Genomic DNA, 26,128 nt, shown 5'->3' with positions numbered 1-26,128 from the left:
GAGACCATGGTCTGTACTTCTTTGGATTCCAAACTACTTGTTTGCTCTGTAATATCAGCTCTCTGATAGGTTCAAGAAAAGTTGTGATTTTGTAGCTCATCTAGCTTTTATTTATTTTTAGGGCAGGAATAGTGATTTTTCCAGTTTTCCACATTTAAAGCAAAAGCAGAACTCCTATTCATTCCTATCTTATTTTTAAAAATAGCTTTATTGAGATAAAATTTAAATACCATAAAAATTCACTCATTTTGCCTGTCCAATTAAATAATTTTTAGTAAACTTACAAGGTTGTGCAACCATCATGACAACTTTAGAGTATTTCCAACACCCCAAAAGCTCCTTTGTGTCCATTTGCAGCCACCCCACATTACTACCTCCAGTCGCAGAGAACCACTAAGATCCTTCCTTTATCTACAGATTCACCTTTTCTGAGCATTTTATACAAATGGAACCATATAATGTGTGGTCTTTTACATCTAGCTTCTTTCACTTAGCATAATGCTCTTGAGGTTCACCCACGTTGTAGCATATATTGGAAATTTGCTCCTTTTTTTTATTGCTGAATTGTATTCCACTGCAGGGATATGCCACTTTATCCATCCACCAGCTGATGGACACTTGGATTATCTCCACTTTCTAGCTATGAGCATTCATGTAGAAGTCTCTGTTGGGACATAATTTCATTTATTTGGGTAGATACCTAAAGATGCAAATTCTAGGTCATACAGTAAATTTATGTTTACCTATAAAGAAACTGTCAAATTATCTTCCATAGTGGCTGTAACATTTCATACTCCCCTCAGCATTATGTGAGTGGTTCCTTCTTGAACCAGTTTTCCTCTTTTTTTTTTTTTGGACTTCTAATACACCAAACTTTCCTAGTTTTCCTTCTAACCCATTGGCCATTCCTTCTCAATTCTTTTGCTGGAATTCTCCTCTTTCAGAATTCCAGACGTTAAGAGTGCCAGGAGGCTCAATTCCGCAACATTCTTTCATCAATGTATTCTAACTGATTTCACCCTGCCCCTAAACCATCACATAATTTATATCCTGAAAACTTCCAATTTCTACCCTTAAACTCTCTCTTGAGGTGGAGAAGATTTATCTGACTACCTACCTCACTTCCCCATGTGAATGCTGAACAGTAGACACTGTAAACAAATTCACTAATTGTCCCTGTCCCAAACCTCCTCTTCCATCATTTCAGCAAATTAAACCATTTCCACCTGGTTGCCTAGGTTCGAATCCTAGGAGAACTCACTGATTCTTCTGTTTCTCTCATAGCCTGTTTCTAGTCCATCAGCAAATCCTGCTTTCATTATCTCCAAAATATTACTTGGAACCATATGAAACGCTCAGCAATTTCGTATGGTTCAATCTAATATATCCTCCTCTCCATCTTGAACACTCGACTTGAAGGCACCTTCATCCTTTGACAGGATTATTACCTCAAGAGACTTCAAACTGACCCCCCAGCTTCCGCTCTCACTATAGGTCTGTTCCCCACAGCAATCAGAGCCATCTTTTAAAAAAGCAAACTGGAGTATATCACTGTTGTGCCATTAGCCCTCCGATGGTTTTACACTGCAGATTCAGTGAATGCCAAGCACAGCTCGAGCACGGTTTGTTCTGGCTCTGCTCATTTCTACTCGTCTCTCCTCGGTCTCTAGGCTCCACCATGCTCACCTTCTTCCTGCCTCTTATTCACACCACCTCAAGTCCCTACCATCGCAAGGACCTGGCATTTGTGTTTCCTTTTTTGTGAAAAAAGTCCTGCCTTAGATGCTTGGCTGGCTGGCTCCATTTCATCATTCAGTCCTCAGCTCAAATTTCTCTTTCCCTAAAGGCTTTGCCCTTCAGACAAACGTGCCTCTCCCAGCATTCTCTATCAAATCGCCCTCATCCTGAACAGCACTTCATTATGGCTGAAGTTATATGTTTACTCGTTTATTTTTTACTTTTCCTGCAATATGTACTTTAGTATTTGTTCCCCTTATTACTTATTTTTATTCCATATGCTCTACTCATCTGTTGACAAGGTAGATAAAAGAAGCATCAGACACAAGGTTTTCACAATCACACAGTCACACTGTGAAAGTTACACCATTATACAATCATCATCAAGAAACATGGCTACTGGAACACAGCTCTACATTTTCAGGCAGTTCCCTCCAACCTCTCCATTTCTTCTTGGATAACAAGGTGATATCTACTTAATGCATAAGAATAACCTCCAGGATAACCTCTCGACTCTGCTTGGAGTTTCTCAGCCATTGACACTTTGTCTCATTTCACTCTTCCCCCTTTTGGTCGAGAGGATTTTCTCAATCCCTTAATGTTGGATCTCAGCTCATTCTAGGGTTTTTCTCAATCCCTTGATGCTGAGTCCCAGCTCATTCTAGGATTTCTGTCCCACGTTGCCAGGAAGGTCCACACCCCTGGGAGTCATGTCCCACGTAGACAGGGGGAGTGTGGTGAGTTTGCTTGCTGTGTTGGCTGGAGAGAGGCCACATCTGAGCAACAAAAGAGGTTCTCTTGGGGGTGACTCTTAGGCCTAATTTTACGTAGGCTTGACCTATCCTTTGTGGGGTTAAGTTTCATATGAACAAACCCCAAGACTGGGGGCTCAGCCTATTGTTTGGTTGTCCACACTGCTTGTGAGAATATCAAGAATTCAACTTGGGGAGGTTGAATTTTCCTCCGTTCTCACCATTCCCCAAAGGGGACTTTGCAAATACTTTTCTGCTCACTGTTTCCTGCAATATGTAGTAGCCCAATCTGCTTTTTCCCTAGTGCTCAGAACAATGCCCAGCACTTAATACTTATTTATTAAATACATGACTGCATATTTTCACAAAGCGTCCTTTGCTTCCCTCTATTCCAGCATTTATCACACTACACTGTGATTACTGGTACCATTCAGCTCCTATAGAGACACAATTAATATTCACAGAATGAAAGAGTGAATCAATGGATGTCAAAAGAGCATCAAGGAAAATAGAGAAACAGTAACTCTGTAATAATACTTTTAAAATATTAAAAATGCATTAAGTAATCAAGGGTACATTAAAAAATAAAGCCCCCTCAATACCTCATTTATATGACTAAAAGACACAGCAAAAAATTACATAAAGAATAACTGACCAATAGTGAAGAATGGGGAGAAACACAAACATTTATTAGTAATCTCAACACTAAATTTTTAAAAATATGACAAGTAAATAAATACATATTTTTAAAATTCTAATATTCAACACCATACCATAAATAAGAAATACCCTTTTCTAGTCTCAATACTAGCCATGCTCCCTCTCACGACAAGGCCAAGACATACAGTTTTCTTTGCCTGTTTATGATTTTTCTATGAAAAGGCCTGAGACAGTTATCTTTGCCCATTTATGATTTTTCTTTTGCCTCTTCATAAGGTTAATTCCTCCCCATTCATCAGATTTCAGATGAGCCTCACTTCCTCTCAAAATGATTCACTAATCTCTTAAATCTGTCCGCTACCTACCCTGGTTATGAACTCTCATGACACAATATCCACTTTCACAGAACTCCTCTCAACTCTCCATTTCATTCATTCATGAGAGCACTGGACTCAATGCTTTATGAAGGCAGAGGCCTTGTTCCTTTCTGCTCCCCACTAAAGTTCTAGAACTAGCATAATGTCTGGCTTAGAAAAATATTCGCGGAAAGTATAAATGAACACAAAGGAGAGAGGAGCAATGCTCTTATTTCAGTGTGCCCTTCCAACCCCGAGAACCTGTTCCACTATGAATGAGCTCAGCTGAGACTTCAAGCACCATCAACTGTGCATTACACCACTGGGCCTGCTGCTTAGAGACCACAGACCTCTGCTTCTCCACTCCTATTTGTTCTCAATAGCAACAAATTCCTTACTACAAACAGAATTTTGGTTATTGAACTGATGGATTAATAGTCACCACGCTACAAAAAAATATACACATATGGCCTTACAAACAATTTCTTATTAGCTCCTTCTAATAAATCTCTCTAATAAAGTGGGTCTACATGTAGGGGATTTACAGCTTTGCCATTCGTCCGACAGGGACAGGGTACTGCCACGGCACAGGAAGTGGGGAGGACCTGGGTCATCGCAGGCTCTGGGCTGGGACTCACAAAGTATGGGTAACTGAAAGGCAGAAGGATGAAAATATTTACTTAGGTACCTTTTTTTGGTACTTCCATGCTTCCATGGATATTTGGTGACTTTTTTTTAAGTGGGATAGAAAACAGGAAAGGTTATGTTTATTAAAAATCATCTACGATAAAAGTATTTCTCAGCAAAGGAGCTTGTTCATTTGAAGCACAGAATATTTACATTAAAGATGATGCCAGATAAAGATAATTGGAAAATTGGTGACAAAGAGGTCTGGGGAAGAGGTAGAGACCTTTCTGAGTAGGCTAAAAACATGAAGATATTTGTGTCCCATGTGAAAACGCACCAGAGGGTGACTTCAGCAGAGGAAGGTTTTAATAACAAGTGGATAAGATGACCCGTTCTGTGGATACCAGTCAGCCTCTTTCTCCAGCAACTCCTGTCACTGCCCAAGGGCCTCATGAACAAAGCGGTCATGGTGGCAAGGACAGAGGTTATGCTTGGGCTCAGCCACGTGGACTTCCAGGTTGTGAAAATGCATCATTGTTTCAGGGATTTTCTCACAACTGTGTAGCTATTTTTAAACAATTATTTTAATGGGACCATTCTAATATCTAATGAGAATATTCTAAACTCAGAATTATGCCTTAAATTCCTAAAATGGAAAGAAATCACAATTAAAACAGAATGTCTCTGCTCTGCTCTGTTCTTCGTTGGCGCCTCTTGGAAAAGTCTGGCCCGGCCTCGACTGCTCCCTGCTGCCAGTCTAGGGCCACAGGTGCTGAGCCGCCAACTCAGACACGGTCCTCCCGCGCCCGCTCCCCTGTCGCCTCTCCCTAGAGGGTGGCCACACGGTGAGTGCGAGAGCCCGGGAGCGCCTTTTCCTCCCGGAAGAGCCAAATGCGCAGGAGGGGAGAGACATGCCAGGTCTCTGGGTAGCTCCTCTTCATGAGCATTTCAAATGCTCAGATGCTCACATGTATGGCAAAGGGGGACAAGATAAACTTTCCTGCTCATAAAAGCTACACGCGGTGCCACGCAGAGTGACCCGGGCCATGCCCGGGCGGGAGAAGCCGTCCGTTACCTGTGCAGGGCTGTGCAGGCTTAAATCTAAACCACAGGTAAACTCGGTGTGATGCTCCACTATCTCAAGAAGAGGATCAGGACTGGAAAAGTTCCAGAATCTGTGAATATAAACAAAAACAAATAATTTAAGTGCTAAAACCACAAAAATAACTTACAATAAGAAAAAAATGCTATTCGTTGTAACAAAGATTTTATAAAAGCAGGCTCAATCAATTCATAAATGCAGAGCCTTATACTGATCCACACAGAACATCTCAGAAAAGAAAAAAGTATTATATCTTATGTAAAAAAATAATAATACAAAACAAAATGGAATTATTAATCAAGCTATCCTTGTACAAGATGATTGTATTTCCAAGAGTACACTTGGTGGGATCAAACCTTAACAAGTTTTAGTTACTTTAAAAAAAAATATTGCCCTAAGACATTTGAAATGAGAGACGTGTGCTTTTGTGGCAATTTTCAAAAGCAATCACAGCTATAAAATAAAGACATCGGATTAGATGAACTCTAACAATTTTAGCTACTACTTCATTTCTCAATGACTGGCATGAAAAAGATCTTAGGTTTAATTTACATTTCAACAGCATTCAAATTCTTTGAAAAGAATCTGTTCTCTTATGAAAATCTCTGTAATTCTAAAACTATCTTTTTTTGAGGCACAGCCTTTCTTACGGTTTTCATGTCAATATAATTTCTAAAAGGCATGAAAAACAGAAATATGTTTTCCTGGGCCAATATTAAGTATTCTATTTACCCTCTAAGGCAGGGAGTGATAACATTTACCATAATATATCTCTGATTTTCCCTCAATAGAGAAGAATTTGGTCCTATTTTCAACACACAAAACTGTACTTTATTTCTAAAGCTTTATTTGCTCATCATCTTTTTTTGACTCCAAACACCCTATAAAAATGACATATTTTGAACCCCACAGTAATACCCTAATTCAGCCTCTTTAACGATCTACAACAGGGAACACTGAAGGGTTAGCAGAGTCCTTTGAAAGAGAGTAAATACACAGAACCAACAGTCACAGTTTGTTTAACCTGGTGGTATTATTTCCCTAATAAATACAGAGTTGGCCCTATTAAGTTCTGAAAAGGATTGTTGCTATGGTTAAACAGCAGTGTGGGTACCAGAGACAATGAATAAATGGCTCTTTCCTCAGATTACTGACGTCTATAGAATATTTAGGGACAGTGATTTTACTTTTGAAAATCTGTCTTTTAAAAAAGAGAAGGAACAGTCTGTGGTCTTCCTCAGATATCACAACATTCTCCACTGTCTTTGCATATTTGTTGCTTTGGGTCTAGAGACAGTGTATTGCACTGAAATGTAATTTTCTTGACCTTGACAATGTTTGTTTAAGCAAAAGTTAATATGGAGTTGTGTGATTTAGTTTCTAAAACATTGCTATTCACCAATTTGCATTATTTGAAATAACAAATGATTTTGTAGATACCAACTATATCCCCAAAATCACTCAAAATGGTTTAAAAATATATATTTAATATGGCAAAAAATAAATATGGAAAATAAGGGTATGAAAGCAAGTTGGAACCTGCAATGGAGTGGAAAACAAAAACGTGTTGTGTGATGTGTGCTAGACACAGGGGGACCCCACAGTGGGCTAAGCTTCCTAGCAGCCAAAGGAAAGAGGGAGACACAGGCAGGCCCTGAACTCACAGTGTCCATGGCCAAATGCTCACGGAGAGCTTGGGTGCGTGGAGAAGCAGCCCTCGCTGGTGGGAGGTGGGTGCCCTCCACATGTCCAGGCCGACGCGGGGGCGCCGTTCCGTGGGCTGCTGTGTCCGCTCTACCGGGACAGCAGCGGGCGGCCATCCAGGGACCCCGACCACGGGGGTTTTACATTTTACTTCTGTACAGTGCAGGGTGGGGGGGGACAGATAACTGGCCTCTTTCGGTAAAACTCTGTAAAGGTAATGGACAGCAGCGGGGATTTTATGGCCCCCTGGACAAGTTTCCAGAATGCAGTGTTGGCTCGGACTCCTATTTCTTGGGCCAATTAAGGGCTGAGCCACAGTGGGGACAGGGCAGCAGGGCCCTGAGGACAGGGGGTGAGCCGTGTGCCTGCAGCCTGATGGCGGTGGGGGACATCAGCCAGGCAGGGGGGCTGAGACTGTCCCAAAAGGAGTGGCTCTGCTCTGACATGCAGTGAATGCGCCATCCCACGCCACAGGAGGACAGCCACGGGAAACCAGGAAAACCGTGGAGTGTTTATCTGCTTTATGCAAAACATTCATCAAACTAAACTGCACACTAAGGATATCCTTGGGTCGGGGGAGAGCTTGTCTCATGAATGGCATAAAAGCCCCCCTGGCCAGGCCGCCATGCACAGCCCCCAAAATTACATGATCCGTCCAGTGTCTGCTGCTGTGGTACCAAAACCACAAAACCACGGGGGCTCCGCTCCTAGCAGTGTGGCCGCCTGGAGGGCAGACCAAGGCCGTGACTGCGAGCCCCTAGCAATCCTGATAGAATGTGAAACCCATCCTCCAAGCACAGCAGTGTCCTCAAGCCCCGGTGAGATGCGAGAAAGCCGGGAGACAAAGGTCATTACCAAGTGGACGCTGGAGCTGGGGTGGCAGGTGCAACATGGAAGCCAGCTCTGCCTCAAGAGAATTTGCTAAGCATGGAGAACAAAGCTTCGATTTTCCTAACCTCAAGGGAATCAGGGACCAGGAAAATCAGGAAAAAAAATGGATATTCATATTTATAATTAAAAAAGGAATTTTTAGTAAACTAAAAATATCAAGTTAAAGACAAGCTAAGGAAATCGAGAGACCTGCAAGCTCAGCAATATGCCTATCCACCATAATTTATTTTTAAGTCACTAATGGCTTGTGAAATCACAGAGAAATATATACATTTCTTTCTTGTTCCCACTGTCCAGTGGCAATCACTGCCAGCTGTCATATGCATGTACGTCTAGAACTTTCGGTAAGTCCCACCAGGGAGGGGTGAGCTGTCTGGAAGAAAGTAGGCATTTCTCCTGGATTTCTCAGTTTTACAGTTAAGGGAGCAGGTAAAGTCTCCCCGCAGTCTTCTGGGTACAAGGACCTCCAAGCACCAATCACATGAGTAAAGTAGGCTACTGCTTATGGGGAGAAGCCAGGCTACGTTCAGCAATAAGTGGTCAAATAAGGCACAATGTTTTTCAGTGAAATGTTTGTCTTGGTCTAGCATATACACTCCTTGGTGCCTTTTTGTCTCTTTGCTGATGAAATCACTGACTATTAAACTCTGTCATAGGAAATAAATACACTGGACAGGCCTCCAGTGATCAAAAATATTGCAGAACTGTTGGAACATTTTTCATTTAAATTGGAGATAGAGATAGAAAAAAACAATTATAATACAATGTCTTGGTTGAGTTGTTTGTTTGCTTTCTGACTCCACAATTCTTTAACAAAGCAAGCATGTAGCAGTGCATTCAATAAATCATCAAAACTACTTTAAAAATTAAGCAGAGATTACTTTTACTTGACTAAAATGTAATTTGAAACCTCTATACTGACACTTCTGAACTTTAACCGAAGGATGAATTCAGCAGGTTTGAAGTATTTTTAAACGTTCTTTTCCCTTTCCTGTGCTAGACTTAAGAAGTTATTCATTAACTCTCCGTGGGTATTTCCTAACTACAAGAAGGAGATTGAAAAATGACCATTTTTCAGTACCTTATATGCACATAAATTTGACCTGTGCCTTATCATTTTGTAATTGTACTATTGTAACACCCTCTGTTTGTATCACTTGGGTCTCGTAGTCTCGAGAGGCATGAGCAAAACATTTCACAAGAGCTTCTTTTCTCTTCATTAAATTACTCATTTATTCGGCGATCCGTGAGCCTGTGAACCAGGCACAGGGCTAAGCACGGGAAGACGTGGCCTCTGCTCTCCTGTAGCTCAGAGTTTGGTGCAAGAGACTGACGGGGAAAGAAAAAATACCACAAAAACTCAAGTGTGATTTCACTTGACAAGCACCCCTCAAAAGACACAGCAGGATGGAGTGAGAAGGGCCTCCCAAGGAGGAGGCAGGGAGCAGAACTCTGCAGGGAGGAGTGGGCCAGGTGGAGAGGGAGGGCAGCTTGCTCCTGCCACAGGAAGTGGCCCGGGGCAGGGGGAGGGGGGTGTCCAGCAGGCCCTGGGAGAAGTGGGGTCCTCTTGTCAGTGGCAAAAGAAGTTACTGAAGGGTTTTAAGAGATTTATATGGTCAGTTTTGCCTTTTTCTTAAAATTTTTTCTTTTTTTTTAAACTTTTTTTAGGATAGTTTTAAATTTACAGAAAAACTGTGAAGAGGGACATAGGGTTCCTGGGGAGTGGCCCCATCACAAACCTCTTACATGACCACGTAGGGAGAAAGACGGGGTGTGGGGAGACCAGCCGCCCAAGAGGGGGGGCCCAGCCTGGACTGCGTGAGGACAGTGGGGATGAAGGAAGCGGGTGGCTGACAGGTGTATTCGGGCAGAAAAATTAAAGCTCCTGGTGATTAATGGAACAGAAGAACTCAAGAGTGATTCCCACACTTCTGGCTTCTATGATAGAATTTTTAGTAGTTCCAGTATTTATTTATTTACAGATCTATCTTCCTCTAATAGGCAGTAAGAAGCTCTTAGAATTTCAGGATAATATCCTATTCTTCTCTGTATATCCTGCATGCATACATGTATTTGACACATAGGCATCCAAAGAATATTCCATGAATGAATGGATGAACAAAATAAATGAATGAATTAAGGACGAGATAAAAAAAATAACAAAGGTCAACCTTATAAATAAGGTTACCATTTCATCACCTACAGACGTGGTTCCCAAAGGATCGTCTAAGGACTCGTTATATTGGACATTGAGAAAACATGCATTCATTGAACTTGCACCTGAAAATTCTGATTGAGTAGATACATACGGGATCGGAAATCTCTCCCCAGCTAGGTTTGAGAATCACCACCTAAAGCAGTGCCTCTCAACCATACCTTCACAGATACAGATTTGATAAATTTGCATCAGAAACAACAGTGACTTCAGGCAGAGGAGAGGGAAAAAGCCAATGGGTTGAGGTTCTTAACTTTGCACTGGAATCAACTCAGAAACCTTAAAATATACTAATGTGTAAGTCGCACCCCTGGAGAGTCTGCTCTAATAGGCCTGGAGGACAGCGTGGGCACTAGGAGGTTCAAAAGTTCCCTAGGTGGGTTGAGAACTTCTGCTTGGGGAAGGGGTAGGGGCATTATTAGGAATATTAATTGAGAGCCACCAATTTAGGCCACTGGCTCTCAGACCTGTATGTTCATCCGAATCACCTGGAAGGCTTGTGAAACACAGATACAAAAGGCCTGAGTGGGCCTCAAGATTTTGCATGACAAACAAGACCCCCAGGAAGCTGATACTTCTGCTCAGGGGCCACTTTCAGAACCACTACTGCTCTAGACAGTCATTACTGGTCAGAATTTATTCACACAGTAGCTCTAACCACCACTGAAGGCAAAACTTTGGGGAGGGGCAAATATATGAGAGAAAAAGGGGAGACAAATCGTTTCACATTTGAAAAAGAAACATTATTTTATATAATCTGATTGACTTAGCAAACAAGGTGGCTATTATCTATATTGCTTAAAAAAAAAACAACACAGAACAGTATCAGTGTTAGCTGCAACTTCCCAGTTATAAAGAATAAAGATTCAAAACTTAGTTTTCCATTTTACCCAATCCATTCTCAGCAAGGTTTTCCACCATCATGCTTCAGCATGTGCAGTGCTTTCACATGATCTTGCTTTTAATCTCACATAAACTCTCCATGCCAGATACATTCTTATTTCAGAGATGAGGAATCCATGCCCAAATAAAAGATGATCCAAGGAGATATGGCTAATAAATAGGAGGGCAAAGCACAGCCTCTGATGACATCACACCCAGTACTTTTTCTACTAAAAGATGCTGCCCTTCACTTGTCCTCTGGCCTGGGCCATGCTGAGGATCTGAAAGACTGGGGCACAGAGTCTGGGATTCTTCAGGTAGCTTTGATTAAAACTGTGGAAGTTCAAGTGGGATTGGACCAGATTCTCCAACTACAGAGAATACTCTGTTCTAGTTGGCTAGCTGCCAGAATGCAATATACCAGAAATGGAATGGCTTTTAAAAAGAGGAATTTAATAAGTTGCTAGTTTACAGTTCTAAGGCTGAGAAAATGTCCCAATTAAAACAACTCTATAGAAATGTCCAATCTAAGGCATCCAGGGAAAGATACCTCGGTTCAAGAAGGCCGATGAAGTTCAGGGTCTCTCTCTCAAGTGAGAAGGAACATGTTGCACAGGGTCAGGGTTTCTCTCTCATCTGGAAAGGCATGTGGCCAACATGGCATCACCTGCTAGCTTTCTCTCCTGGCTTCCCTTCACAAAGCTCCACGGGAGGCATTTTCCTTCTTCATCTACAAAGTACTGGTTTGTGGACTTTCTGCTTCATGGTGCTGTAGCATCCTCTGCTCTCTCTGAATCTCTAACTTTCTCCAATGTCTCTTCTTTTATAAGATTCCCATAAACTAATCAAGATCCACCCAAATGGGTGGAGACATACCTCCACCCAGTCCAGCTTAACAACCACTCTTGATTAAATCATATTTAATCTGTCTTTCTCTCCTCTCATATTTTTATAGGCACTTGCTGCATCCTATCATCCACCTGCTATCTTTCCCTAACTTATATACCACTCAATGGATCAGCTCTTCTTGTAACTCCACCCCTTACTATCCTTTTGAACACAATGCCCACCCCCCACCCCTGGACCCTGAGTAAAAACTTGGAATCATGAGCCTATTATTTTATTGTCTGTATCCCTGTTTTAGTTTGCTAGCTCCCAGAATGCAATATACCAGAAACGGAATGGCTTGCAAAAAAGGGAATGCAATATATCAGAAACGGAATGGCTTCTGAAAAGGGAAATGTAATTAAGTTGCTAGTTTACAGTTCTGAGGCTGAGAAAATGTCCCAATTAAAATAAGTCTATGGAAATGTCCAATTTAAGGCATCCAAGGAAAGAACCTTGATTCAAGAAGGCTGATGATGTTCAACATTTCTCTCTCAGCTGGAAGGGCACATGGCGAATATGGTGGCATCTGTTGGCTTTCTTGTAGCTCTACAAAAACGGACTCTCCAAAATGCTTCCTCTTTTAAAGGATTAATGGGTGGAGTCACAACTCTATGGAAGCTATCTGATCAAAGGTTACCACCCACAACTGGGTGTGTCACATCTCTATGGGAACAATCAAAAGGCTCCCAGCCAGCAATACTGAATGAAGATTAAAGGGCATGGCTTTTCTGGGGTTCACCACAGACTCAAACTGGCACAATCCCTCTTGGAGAGAATTCAAAAACAGAAATTATAGGCTGGCAAAACAACTTTCTTAGCAGTTACACTTTCATTAATTCACGCAAAAATATCTGAGCATTTTATAAAAAAATAACTCATTTATTTGCATGGCTGGATGGGAGGTTTTGTTCTTTTTTTAATTTAGGAAGTGGCATTAAAAATAAAATTTAAAGTAAAAAATTACTAGCTGCCTGTTAAATGAAGAGTACATGATTAATTTTGAAGAATTACTTAACAATTTCTAAAAATGACTGTTAGAGCGCTTGATCACAAATAGCCAGAAACCAAATCATATTTATAAACATTTAAGGTTAAATATGAGAAAACTCTAGCTCTAAGCTTCTCTTTAAAAATGCATTAATTATAATATTTCAATTGAAGCTTTCATCAGATGAGTATTTCCGAGAGGTGGATGCCACTCCATCATGCATGTCACTCCATCATGCATGTCACTCCATCATGGATGCCACACCATCATGGACGCCACTCCATCACGGACGCCACTCCATCATGGATGCCACTCCATCACGGATGCCACTCCATCACGGACGTCGCTCCATCACGGACGTCGCACCATCACGGACGCCATTCCATCACGGATGCCACTCCATCACGGATGCCACTCCATCACAGACGCCACTCCATCACGGATGCCACTCCATCACGGACGTTACACCATCATGGACGCCACTCCATCACGGATGCCACTCCATTATGGATGCCATTTCATCAAGCCTAGAGAATCAAGGCCAATGAAAGAAAGGCCTTTTCAGACCTTATGGCTTAATCTACAAGGATGCAGGATGTCTTTCTGAAGACAACTACATCTAGACAAGAAGAGGACAAGGTGACCTTCTAGACTGGGGTTTCAGGCTGACCTCAGGATGAATTCTTTATCCCTGGGGATTCAGGGAGCTAGATCAAGCTCCCGCCAGCTGATCGACAGTACCCAATTGATTCGCTCACTATGCATGCAAAGAACTAAGAGTGGGAAAGACGGAAAGATGGGCGGGGCTTTCTCCTCCATTTCCCTTTTCTTAAAAACAGTAGAGGCACAAATGAGAGTCAATCAATTCTACAAAGCAGATAAAAAAGTGAAGTCTCTTGCCCTCGCCCCAAGGCAATCACTTTTAATTCTCCTAGTTGTTTCTTCTGATAGTTCCTCTGTATTTCTGAATAACATGCCCACAGACTTCATTGATTTTTTTTTTCATTTTCAGATATTGCGTTTTGATTTCTCACTATGGAAGATGAGGCAAAGCGAGTTCTACATTAGAAAATATATGTCTACAACAAAATTTACCTAGGCTGCCTGAGCGAAACTGTAACAGAGGTTTTAAAAAATTATAATGCAAATTAACCAACAACATTCAAAACCGTTCTGTTGGAAGTAATCAGCAGAATTCAAGGTTCACAGCAGAGACTTCTACTGCATTAAGCGAAGGCCTGAACTTCCTCCTTCCTTTTATATCCACCTACTTCTCCTTGTGCTTGCACTACGTTATGAATTAGACACAATTTTTGGGTTGATTCTTAAAGAAAAATGTTGGTAATAAATCATTCTGAGAATGTTCTGCTGCTCTAAATCAAGGCATTTAAAATCAAAAGTCTTACAAGCTTCTTTCTAATTAATGTATGCTGTTTCACTTTATAGGAAATTATTTTCATTTTTCCCCCAGCATTAAATTTACAAAATTAAGCTCTATTCCCAGAAAAGAGCTTTCCAGTATAACAATAATTAACATAAGAATTTTTCCAATTTAAATAAGTCAAACGGAAAAACTCTTTGGGGATACATATATAAAATATCAACAAATGTGGGAGTTATTGCTTTACATGTACAAATATCTTCACCAAGGGGTAAGGAAAACCAAAATGATATATGAAGTTCAATGAACTATATTAGTAAATCGCAATTAAATTTGATTGCAGAAAAGAAATGTCTATCCGTAACTTAGTTAATCAGGACACCAATACAATGGTCCCAAAATCATTAAATAAGAAAATCCTGCAATCTAGTCACTATTGATTTAAACACAATAGGGACAGCCAGTTTGCTCCTTGGAAAATATCATTTTCTCATCCCAACAGGACTTTCCACCTGTTGGGATTCTACACCAAATTCAGTTTTATTAGTGACTACTTCAAGTATAATTAAAGAAGAAGAAAACATATTTAAATACAATTTTTTATAGGCTTTTAGAGTCAGAGTGATGAAAGAAGTATCACAATTTTTCACATAACATATTAACTTCTATTTACAATATTTATGTAGTAAATCTCAGTATCAGGGGCTAGGTACCCCAATAATAAGCACACAAACAACTAGACAAGTCCTGCCCTGTAATCAGGCACTGTGGTTTAGTCACGTAAAATACAGTCAATACTAAAATACACTTGTAAGAACTGAACACATAAGTGAATGCAAATATTTCCACTTTTACAACGGAAACCCAAGACGTCTGCACTGAGCTGCCTTCCGAATGTCAGCAGTGAAGGCTGGCGGACCTTTGTCACAGAAAAAACCATGAAAGGAAGACTAAGACATTTATATCTCAGACGCCTGAAAGGCACAGAACAGCAAACCAATCTGTGGTCCTTGTAAGAATTCAATTGTGGTTCCTGCAAATGTCAATTAGAACCATACGATAAGCCACACAATTTCTTACGGTTTGATGAACAAATGCAGAGGGGTTAAAAAAAAAAAAACTGTCTTAAAAGGGGAGGTAAGATGGCCATTTCGAGCTGTGCTGGAGAACACTCACGCACACTTCTTATCTATTTGCTCTGGCTGACCTTTTTTTGTGGGGAAGGGGGACTGGGTAAAGTTGAAATGGAAGACCTGCAAGACAGAGTACATAGTCAGCTACACTATCTGTTTACTCTGGCTGACCTTTCTTTATGGGGAAGGGGAAGAAAGAGAAGTACCTGCCGGGGGAAATCTCTCTGCTAATAAACATGGGGATCAAAAAATGCCCATCAGCCATGCTAAAGTTAAGGCACTTACTATATAAAGGTGGATCCCACTAGAGAAAATGTGACAAAGATAAAAGGAATCGCTATATCTGCTGCTTTGTTAAGATTCTAAGTTTACTTCAATCCAATTAAAGATCATTTTCCCACTTAGGCAACACAAATAAAGCCATTGATCTTGCTTTACAATTAAACTAATACCATTAAATATCACATTAGAAGGTATTAGGAAGAAACATTTTCAGTCTTACTTTTCACAAGTGAACGCATTTTACATTTTTCTCAAGGTTTATTTTGAAAATCTCCACTTCACAGAAAAACCCAAAGAAGACTATGATTCACTAATTGCCAAAATTTTGCTGCCTTTACTTTATCTCTCTATGATATATATACAGATAAAATAATATTTTTGCTGAGCCATTTAAAATAAAATTGCAGACATCATGACTTGAGTCTTTTTGTGATTTTTGCTTGTTTGATCAGAAAGATAAGAGCTTATGTTGTAGTGATATAGTACTAAATGCAAAGCTTGAAGAATATATAAGGGAATGAAAAAGGGAAGGACATGAAAATTCGCTGCGTGCCAATATCAGTCAGGACTACGTAAAAAGGCTTACATATTTTGGTATTTAAACTTTAAAACAATGCATTAAACGAGTGAAGAAACAAAGGCTCAGGGAAGTTAAGTGGCTTTAAAAGAGACTAAATACAACAACATCCAATAATGGAATATCCAGGTTTCTGGCCTCTGTCTTTATCTATTGCACATGCTGTCTCTCTAAGAACCAATTTTTTAAACAATAAACATAGATAATGTATAATCATTTAAGGTAAAATGTTAAAATCGGCTGGGCTGAAGTAGAATGGCCACCAGCCATGGAGTCACACAGCAGGACCCCGGGCCCCTGCGCCCTCCTCGCAGGGAGCTTCCCAGCCTCCCGGCCACGGCCCAGTTCCGAAGCCCACACACAAACTCCCTTGAGAGGGTCAGGCAACCCAGGGAGCTCCAGAAAGTCCTGTTATGGCATCCTCATGCTCCTTAAGATCTTTACATTTTAAAGCAGGAAACTTATTATTACTACTAATACTTTTTGAGCAGGTTTTATGTTCCCTGGGCATCCCCGCCTGCAGGTCTCTTCTCCTCCACTCCATGCTGGGAGCGCTGGGAGCGGCTAGCCCTCCACCTCCAGGCTGGCTGCCTGCCTCAACAGTTCAGGAGCTCGCCCAGCAGGGACCGAGCCCACAGACCCCTTCTTATGTCTCCAGAGAACAAGGGAAGGGGAGGGAGAGGGGATTCCAGAGAACTTCCCACCCCACTCTGTGCTTGTCTCCTGCCTCCTTACCAATTGGGGATTTTATTAAATTATGACTTATGGATAGAGATTTAGAAAAAGTTAGTAAAATTCTGTCACGTCTTTTGCTTAACTGGTCTTTCAAAATGAAATAGTTAACCAAGTCTCGAGAGATTGTTTACTCCAATCTCCCCTAATAAAACCTTGAATTACATAATTTTAAGTTAAACTGCATTACTTTTTCAGAATACATCCCATGGTAACTTGGGGCTCAGCTGTGCATAAGTGGCAGGGGGTATCGTTTGCATAAGGGCATTTACTATAATAACATCACATTTCCTTAGGAATCTGACTTCTGGGACTAACAATAACCTGGATTAGAGAACCAAAAAATCCAGCACAGTCTATGCAAGTAATAAACAGCTATTAGCCTGTGACCAGGAGGTGCAAGGGTAGCTCAGTGGTAGAATTCCTGCCTGCCATGCAGGAAACCTGGGTTCAATTCCTGGTCCATGCACTTTCCAAAAAATAAACAAGCAAGCAAAGCAAACAAAAAACAAACAAAAATTCAACAAATGTACTGCAATAATGGGATACCCACATGGAAAAATAATGAAATGTGACCCTGCCATACAGCATACAAAAAAAAAGTCTATGACTTTTATCAAATGAACAGATTAAAAAAATGGTACAGAGGGGCAGGCCACCATGGCTCTGCAGGCAGGGCTCACGCCTGCAATTCACCGGGCTCATTTTCCGGTGTGTGACCATGTGAAAAAAAAAAAGGCACAGAAGAATGTGAAGGTGGGAATGAAAAGGCATCGAGAAGCTATTCAAAAGGTAAAACCACACAAAACTACACAGCAGAACTCGCAGGACCCACGGCCCCTCAGGCCAGGTCTGCATCCCTTAGTCCCGCAGTTGGTACCGTGCCAGCATGGTCAGGGGCTCAGGGCTTCGCTAAGGAGGATTTAAGATACTGTTTCTACGTGATGCTCCCAGTACTCTTTACTCAGTCAATTTATTTTAGGGACAACTGAATTTCTTTTAAATTCTGGTTATATCTTTCCAAACATTTTTTGAGGGAAATGTGTGTTTGCGCTCCTCCTATAACCACAAAATCATTTTCAGGATCAGCAGCTATTAAGGTGGCAGTGCTGCAGGTGGAGGGCCTGCCCTGGTGGCCGCAGGGCCAGCGGTGGCTGGTGTGCGAGTGTCCGTGGCCCGGGGCCAGCGTGCTGTGCCCTACCAGCCCCTACCAGGGGGCGTTTACACCACAGGGTGCAGCAGACACCACCGGTCAGGCCCCGGATCCCGACGGACAGCTGTTGGACATTCAGGGGCACCCATCTCTGGGCAGCTCTTGTGGATAATGAATTGGTAACAAACTCGAAAGGTGTGACAATCAGGGCTCATCAACACGGAAGCGATGATAAAAATACAATGACCTCATATCTGAACTTTTACAACTCAGAATGGAGCCAGGGAATAAAAAGTTAACAGGCTGACTGTCTGTTACTCAGGGGACAGTCAGCCCCCTCCACACTGTCACTCAGGGGCTGAGCTCCAAGGAGGCAGGGGGGCAGTGGCCAGAGGGGGCGGCGGTCAGGCGGAGGTGGCCTGCTTTGCTGCCTCCAAGACTGAAGCCGCCCCCACTGAAAACCCTGCAAAAACGGGCCACAACCCCAAACACTGGTCTCCCGCCAGCGTCCACGCTGACCTCACCAAGGCGCACAGCAGCCAACAGGTCTGTGGAACTCACGTGGCCACCACTTCTGGGCAGGGCTCAGAGCGTCGTCACCTCCAACTAATGGGAGGAGGGCGGGCCTGGGCTGCAGGACACTGTGCATGGAGCAGGCGCCCTGGGGCTTCCACGCGTCACCTGCACTCGCGCCCGCTCTTCCCAAGCACCAGCAGAGGCCTCATGCTTGGGGCTCCTGTCACGCGCTTCCACTCCCCCTGCACCTCCACTTTGGCCTCTTCCTCTGCATGGTTCCCCCACCATGCATGACACTGGCTGGCGGGTCACAGACATTCCATACAAACGTCTGAGCTCTTAAGGCAGAGGACAGCCATGCGGTCCGAGACTCGAACGTGGCTTAAGAGCTGGGTGTGGGCAGATGAGGTTTGGTAACGTATGAACTAAAACTTACTTCATACTCTTCTGGCCAAATAATCTGTATGTTTCAAAACTATAAGTTCCATTCAGTTTATTATGACCAAAGACCAGTGATAAAAATGTTTTAAAAAGTAGAATATTAGAAGTATCATGAAACTTGAAGGGTATTGGTCTGATTGAGGCTAAACTGATCATTTCACCTTTACCAATTTACCAAAGTTGCATCTTTAAGTATTGGAAAAGTATTTGCCATATTGGGAAAGAGGCAAAATCATGCTCTTCATAATGAAAAAACATAATTATAGTGGCTTTTACTTATTTTGGCTGTCAGTGTGCCCAGTTTGCTGATTTCTGCTTGATGTGAAACTGAAAACAAGCATTCAGAACTGAAATCATGCTTATTCATGATTAAGCACAGCCAATGTGCCTCAGTAGAAAAAAAGTAACACACTGGAGAATATACCAGGAGAAAGTAACACATATGGAGAATAGAAATAATTCATCTGACACCTCTTAGGTTTACTTCTACGTTAAATCAAACTTTAGAAAGAACCATCTATATTTTCTAAAGCATATTGCCCATCAGCTGAATAGAGGTAGGTATTTTTCATAAAAGCTGAAAATTTTACTTAACCAAAATGATACTAAATAATTTTAAATGCTATGCTGTGTATTACCTTTTAGATTTCCATTATTTATCTAGTGAAACATAACGAGCTACTATTCAGGAAAAGGACTTAGTGTGCACCTTCTACTAGGTATGTTAATATAGCCACATAAAACAAAAATATGAGATTTGCATGTTATAATAATAAAATCTCTATCATGTCATCAGTTTTGATATAATACTAGCATAAGTAGTTAGAACAGAAATTTTAAAAGCTCAAGATAAAAAAACCCACAAAAATGGGTAACCACATGAAAGCTTATATATTGAAAAGTCTGTGTTAACAAAGACTCATCATCCAGAACCTAGAAGTGTTATCTATATAATTATCAGGGCTAAAATTAAAAATTCAAACAGCTGGTCTTGTATTTTGAATTGTTTTCTTTCGCTTTGAAAATGATTTTCTGACACTAAAAATACTTTCAATCCAAACAGATTTTAAATTCTTTGCAGGATAAATTTAATTTAACAATGGTTGAGGCATACAAATACAGAGAGACGATACATGCATGGCATTAGTTTGAGTAAAATCTTATCTTTGACAGGGGCTGAGAAAGAGTTGCCATGTAGAGCTATATGCCTATAGTACATATATTCAAAGACAAAACTTTTATAGGTGATGTAGTTTTCCTTTTGATTTATTTTCCTGTTTATAAGGAAGTCTCTGACAATCTTCTTTGGACTGTACAGTTAATTGCCTCCAGTTACCCGTGGTCTGGAGGTGAAACAGTAATCTAATATCTATAATGTATGCTAAAGTTAAAATCCTATTTCTGGGAAAAAAAGAAAAAGATTCTGCTTCTTTATATTATCTGTAAAGCATCTGGGTTCAAGTTTTTTTTTTACTTTTTTACATGTGTGAGATGTTTCCTATTTTGCAGGAAAAAAGAATTATAGATTTCAGGCTTGTTTGATTAAGGATAACAGTCCCATTCATTAAGACAAATAAATAGATAAACAAGCCAGACTAGCAAGGCAAGGAAGGAAATAAATTAAGGGCTTGGTTTGGAAATGTGCAGTGTGAGGTGCCTGTTTTGACCCTAAATCTGCAGCTCTAAATGTTCTCAGAATACTTTCAGGGCACCTGAGAATGCCAGGAAGCAGGAAGAAGGAGTATGAGACCAAAGACAGACCACCAAGCCTAAGGGGCAGGAGAGGAGCCCATGAAGAAGCATAAGAAGGAAGGATCAGAGGAGAATGAGGAAAGCAAAAAGAAGAACATGGAGCCCCTGGGAAAGGGAGACCCCAGGAGAAAGGCTTAACTAGCAGTAAGACATAGAGAAGGACAGTCAGCAGGACAAGTGCCACAAGGGGACTGGGTATGGGACTACAGGGGTCCCCAGTGGCTCTTGCCAGAGGGGTTTCAGTAGGGAGGTGAGGGCTTAGGAGTGACAGTCATAGACCCCTAAGCACCCCAGTCTATAAGCTTCCAGGGTCTACAAAAACACTTGAGAGGTGAGCATTAAAATTAATTTTAACTAATTGTGTATAAATTAACATTATTAACCAAAAAATTTGTTATTCAGAAACATTTCATTCCATTGGAAAACAATTTATGGGTTAGATTTTTCTCCCTTCACAAGAATTCCTGATGATTCATGATTACTGCCAAGAAATCCTCATCAATCTTAAGTGTGACTCTTCGCCAAATCACTTCAAAAACAAAACCATGTGGGGATATAGCAGGGAGAAGTAATTTCCAGGAGTGAAGTCCTGAAAGAAACAGGGAGCAGGGACTTGAGAGCACACGTGTCCATGCATGCATTCTGAACAGAAGAGGAAGGCAGAAGGCGGCAGATGTAGACCAATCAGTAGACATGGGGTGGAAGGGAAGGGAATTAGAATGGAAAGGGGTGGCCTGAAGAGAGGCAAAAGTCAGGGAGTCATCAACTGGCACATTTTCAAGCATGTCCTAGGATGGAGCTTGGGAGGGCAGGTATTATCCATTCTCTTTTGCAAATAAAACAGCATAACTGCAGGATACCTGCTTATTCAATTGCCCTCGCCAGCCCATATGTTAAAGATCTCTTATTCCTCAACTATAATCCTCGTTTTTCCCCAAATGCTAACGAATAGAGCTGCTAGTGCAATAGACGGCCCTTTGCCATCTCAAGTCCAACATTGCCTGTGACCTTGCAGCACATCACAGGACCTGACCCAACCCACCCTGCTCCCCAGGAGCCCTGAGCAGCCGCCTCCCAGTCTCCAGTCTTGCCCAGGGTTCAGGAAAGAAGCAAAGCCTAATTCTTAAAAATGCAAAGAAAAGTAGATGTGATAATTTCTGGACATGGTCTGGTACCTAAAAGATTTCTGGGTAGTGCAGTTCACATCCCAAAGCCCAGTCTTAACAAATAGTCCTGAGTCAAAGCTGCACTAGCCAAAGCAAGGCATTTCCCCAAGGAGGGGAGGGTGGACTATGGGAGCATTAGTTAAAACAAGGACTGAGATCTCATCAGGACTGAGATCATAATGATGATTCCAAACAGAAAGGAAGGAGGGACTTTAGCCACCCCTTTCTAGCCAGAAATAGCACACAGATACGGAGTATAGTGTCCCTTGATTGAAAGGCTCCAAAAGTCAGAATCAAAAAAAAACAATTAAAACTATTAAAGATACTAAAGATGAGATCATTAAAAGATTAATGCCCCATCCCAATTGGTTAAGCTTCCTGGTGATCAGTTTCAAATACCAGAAAGACGCTGGAAATTGAGACTCAATTTCATTCCAGATATTTCTTTTGGTCCCAGAGGTGACACTACATGCGAGAGGGGACTCTTCGCCCTGCCCCTCCTCTCTGAAGGCTCTGACATTCTCAGCCATCCATATCTTGCGGAAATCCTCTCCTCCTGAAGTTTCTGTGATATATTGCATATTCCAGGGTCCCCTCCTGTTCCTGGTAGGATGTCCCTTTCTTCCTCCCAACATTAATTCCCCCCTAAGATACCGCAGCCTTTTGGCTTTTCTTTCTCTACTCTTATCTCCATCGGGCTTATTCATTTGTATGGACTCCTCAGGAGGCGAGTGCCTTGCAAATCTATATTTATAGCCCTCAATTTCAGCCAAGGCTGGAGCTCCACAGTTCCAGTCTGGGAAAGTCTGGGATGGTGAGCACCTGACAAGTTTTCTTCCTGTCTGCCATGCTGCCGTCCTTTGGCCACCAAGCTAAAATGACAATTGCTTCTTCCTGGTTTATAAATAGTATTAAAATTTAAAAACTAGTTATGGTCTCCTTTTAATTGAGAGCTGGGAGTCTCAGTATGATTATATTTCCCAGTTTGTCTGGCTGCTTATATTGTATCAGTCAAGAAAACCCAGTTAAACAATGCCTTTCTCTTAAGGCATTGTTGTAATTTATTATGTTAGAAATAAATTTTACAAAACAAAATTATACAGTGCCTGCCATATTAAATACTGATTCGGAAGGAAAAGAGGGAGGGAGAGAGGAATTCTGGGAAGTTGAGGCAATGAAAATCTAAAACTCAACCCAGCCTCAAAAAAAAAACCCAAAACAGAACAACAAGGAGAGCAAATAAACTACATAAAAAACACGTCTTCAGCATGTCCAACCTTCAGATTACCTGTAGGAAGAAAAATAAAAACTAACCCCCAAAGAGCTGTCTTCCACATTCCTGCACACAGCCTTTGTGGACGGCAAGTGTGTGGACTAGAGAAAAAGAGAAGCTCAGAGCAGGCCTAAACCTGACCCCAAACCACCCCCAGAAAGAGAAAGTCTATCTCTGGTGCAAAAAACTGTAAAAAATTTATACTGGTCAGTTAGAGTAAGGGCTTAACATACACACTGGAGAACAGTTTGGGAATTAAACACAGAACTATGTATGACCTGGCAACTCACTTCCAGTTATATATCCAAAAGAAGTGAAATCAGAGACTCAAACAGGTACTTGTGGATCAATGTTTATAGTTATCCCCATTAGCCGAAAGGTGAAAGCAACCCAAGTTCCACCAATACATAAATAGGTAAATAAAATGTGGTATATCCATATAATGGAATATTATTTGATCATAAAAGGGAATGAAGTTCTGATACATGCAACAACATGGATGAATCTTGAGAACATTATACTGAGTGCAATAAGGCAGACACAAAGGGGCAAATACTGCAGGACTCCACTTACGTGAAATATCTAGAGTAAGTAAATTCATAGAGACAGAAACTAGATTATAGATTGTCAGGGGCTGGGGAGAGGGGAATGAGAACTCATTGCTTAGTAGGCACACAGTTTCTGTTCTGGGTGATGAAGACATTTTAATAATGGATGGTGGTGGCAGCAGCACAAAACTGTGAATGTAATTAGCACCACTGAATTGTACACTTAAAAATGGTTAAAATAGGAAATTCTATGTTATATCTATATTACCACAATGCAAATTTTTCAAGAAAAGATTTGAAAATTTTAGTAGATACAGGATGTCTGAATATTCTCAAAGAATCTCCCCTAAAATACTTAGAAATTAAGAGAAGAAAATAGCAACTTTATATGGAAATCCTAGCAAGTGCAGCCTCAGCCAAATAATAAAGGCTAACTAACGTCAGCTGGGGGACAAGCAGCCCACATGGTGCCCTGAGAGGGGGATGTACTCTGTGGTGGCCTTCCCAATTACGTGTAACCTCAACCGAATATGAGAAGGCACCAGACAAATCTAAACTGAGGGACATTCTACAAAATAACTAACAAGAGCATTTACATCAAGGTCATGAAAAACAAGGAAAGACCGAGGGACTGTCACAGATGGGTGGAGACCCAAGAGACATGACAACTAAATGCCATGCAAGATCCAAGGTGGACCCTGGGAGAGAAAAAGGGCACGGTGTGGAAAAATTGGTGAAATCCAAATAAATTCTTTAGTTAATAGCATTGAACTGAGGGTAATTTTTTAGTTTTAATAATTCATCTATGGCTATGGAAGATGTTAACATACAGAGAAACTGGAAGCAGAAGATACTGGAACTCTCCAGTATTTTTGCAAATCTTCTGTGAGTCAAAACTATCTGAAAATAATTTTTTTTAAAGGGACATGTAGGACTCATGCACTACTCAAGAAGGTAGTCCTGCAAAGTGCATGGTTTAGAGGAAAAGAAGATTAAATAGAAGAAAAGGTGCCAACCCCAAACCACTAATACTGTCCACTGGTGAGCAAAAAAGAAAACTACCATAAAAATAAAATGGACATGAAAATTCAAACAATTCATCTGATGACAATTTTCCTCAAGACAAACCCCCACAAACAGCAGTCAGTGAGCCACAAGAAGAGGGGTACATTGTCATTAGCCATTAGAGAACTTTAAATCCCAACGACAATGAGGCACCACCTCAAACGGACTGGAATGGCTACTATTACAAAAAAAAAGTAACATACTCACGAGTATGCCAAGAAATAGGAACCTTGTACACTGTCAGCAGGAGTGTAAAATGATGCAGCTGCTGTGGAAAACAGTTTGGCAGCTGCTCAAAAAGCTAAACATGGAACTACCATGTGACCCTGAAATCTCCCTTCTAGGTACATATCCCAAATAACTGCAAACGGGAACTCAAACGGATACTTGCACACCAACGTTCATAGCAGCATTATCCACAATAACCAAAAGGTGGAAGCAACCAAAAGGTCCATCTGCAGGCGGATACAGAACAGATGGTCATCCACACAACAGAACATGAGCCCTAAAATGGAATGAAGTTCTGATAATGTTATTACATGGATGAACCTTGAAGACATCATAATGACTGAAATAAATCAGATAAAAAGAGACAGATATTGTGTGATTCCATCCCTATGAAACAGCCAGAACATGCAAATTCAGAAGGACAAAAAGTAGAGAACAGGTTAGCAGGGCAGAGGAGGAGGGACAAGAGGGAGTTAATGCGTAAGGGTGCAGGGTTTCCACTTGGGGGATGGAAAGCACAGTACTGTGAGTGTCATCACTTTCACTTGCATGCTTGGGAGTGGCTGAAATGGGAAAGTTCAGGTTGTATATATGTTTCTACAATTAAAGAGAGAGAAAGATTAAAGAAACAATAATAACTAAATGTAATACATGATCCTGGGCTAGGTCTAATAATGGAGAAGAGGTCCAAAAGGACATTATTGGAATATATGAAAAAATTGGAGTATAGACGGTAAGCTTTATATCAACATTAAATTTCTTGAACTTGATAATTGTACTTAGGTGATTATGTGAATTTCCTTGTCCTTAGGAAATGTACATGGGAGTAGTAAGTATGAGTTCAAGGAGCATGAGGTATGCAACCTACTCTCAAATGTTTAGAAAGAAACAGGAGAGGGAGAGAGGGCAAGAGGGAAAGAAGGAGGGAAGGAGGGTGGAAGGAAACAATGGTAAATGTGATAAAACGTTAAAAGATGGTGGATTTGCACATATTGGTATCTGTGTAGGGGGTATGTTGGAGTTCCCTATATGGGATTTGTATTATTTCAGCAACTAGCTTATAATTTTGAAATTATTTT

At 41.2% G+C, this 26,128-nt stretch overlaps 1 protein-coding gene across 4 annotated transcripts in view; it reads right to left on the bottom strand.

The window, feature by feature from the left end:
• Positions 1-26,128, bottom strand: part of PEX7 (peroxisomal biogenesis factor 7) — a 92,372-nt gene that overhangs the window by 21,442 nt on the left and 44,802 nt on the right. For 3 of the 4 annotated variants that reach the window (XM_077144116.1, XM_077144114.1, XM_077144115.1), the window contains one exon: positions 5,208-5,307. In XM_077144116.1, the coding sequence (XP_077000231.1) occupies positions 5,208-5,307 (100 nt within the window). Of the gene's footprint in view, positions 1-5,207; positions 5,308-13,161; positions 13,330-26,128 lie in introns of those variants that run through there. The other variant, XM_077144117.1, reaches the window with a different exon arrangement.

The sequence above is a fragment of the Tamandua tetradactyla genome, chromosome 25 (assembly GCF_023851605.1).
Source record: "Tamandua tetradactyla isolate mTamTet1 chromosome 25, mTamTet1.pri, whole genome shotgun sequence".
Taxonomy (NCBI): Eukaryota; Metazoa; Chordata; class Mammalia; order Pilosa; family Myrmecophagidae; genus Tamandua; species Tamandua tetradactyla.
This window is presented reverse-complemented; position numbering and strand designations above follow the sequence as displayed.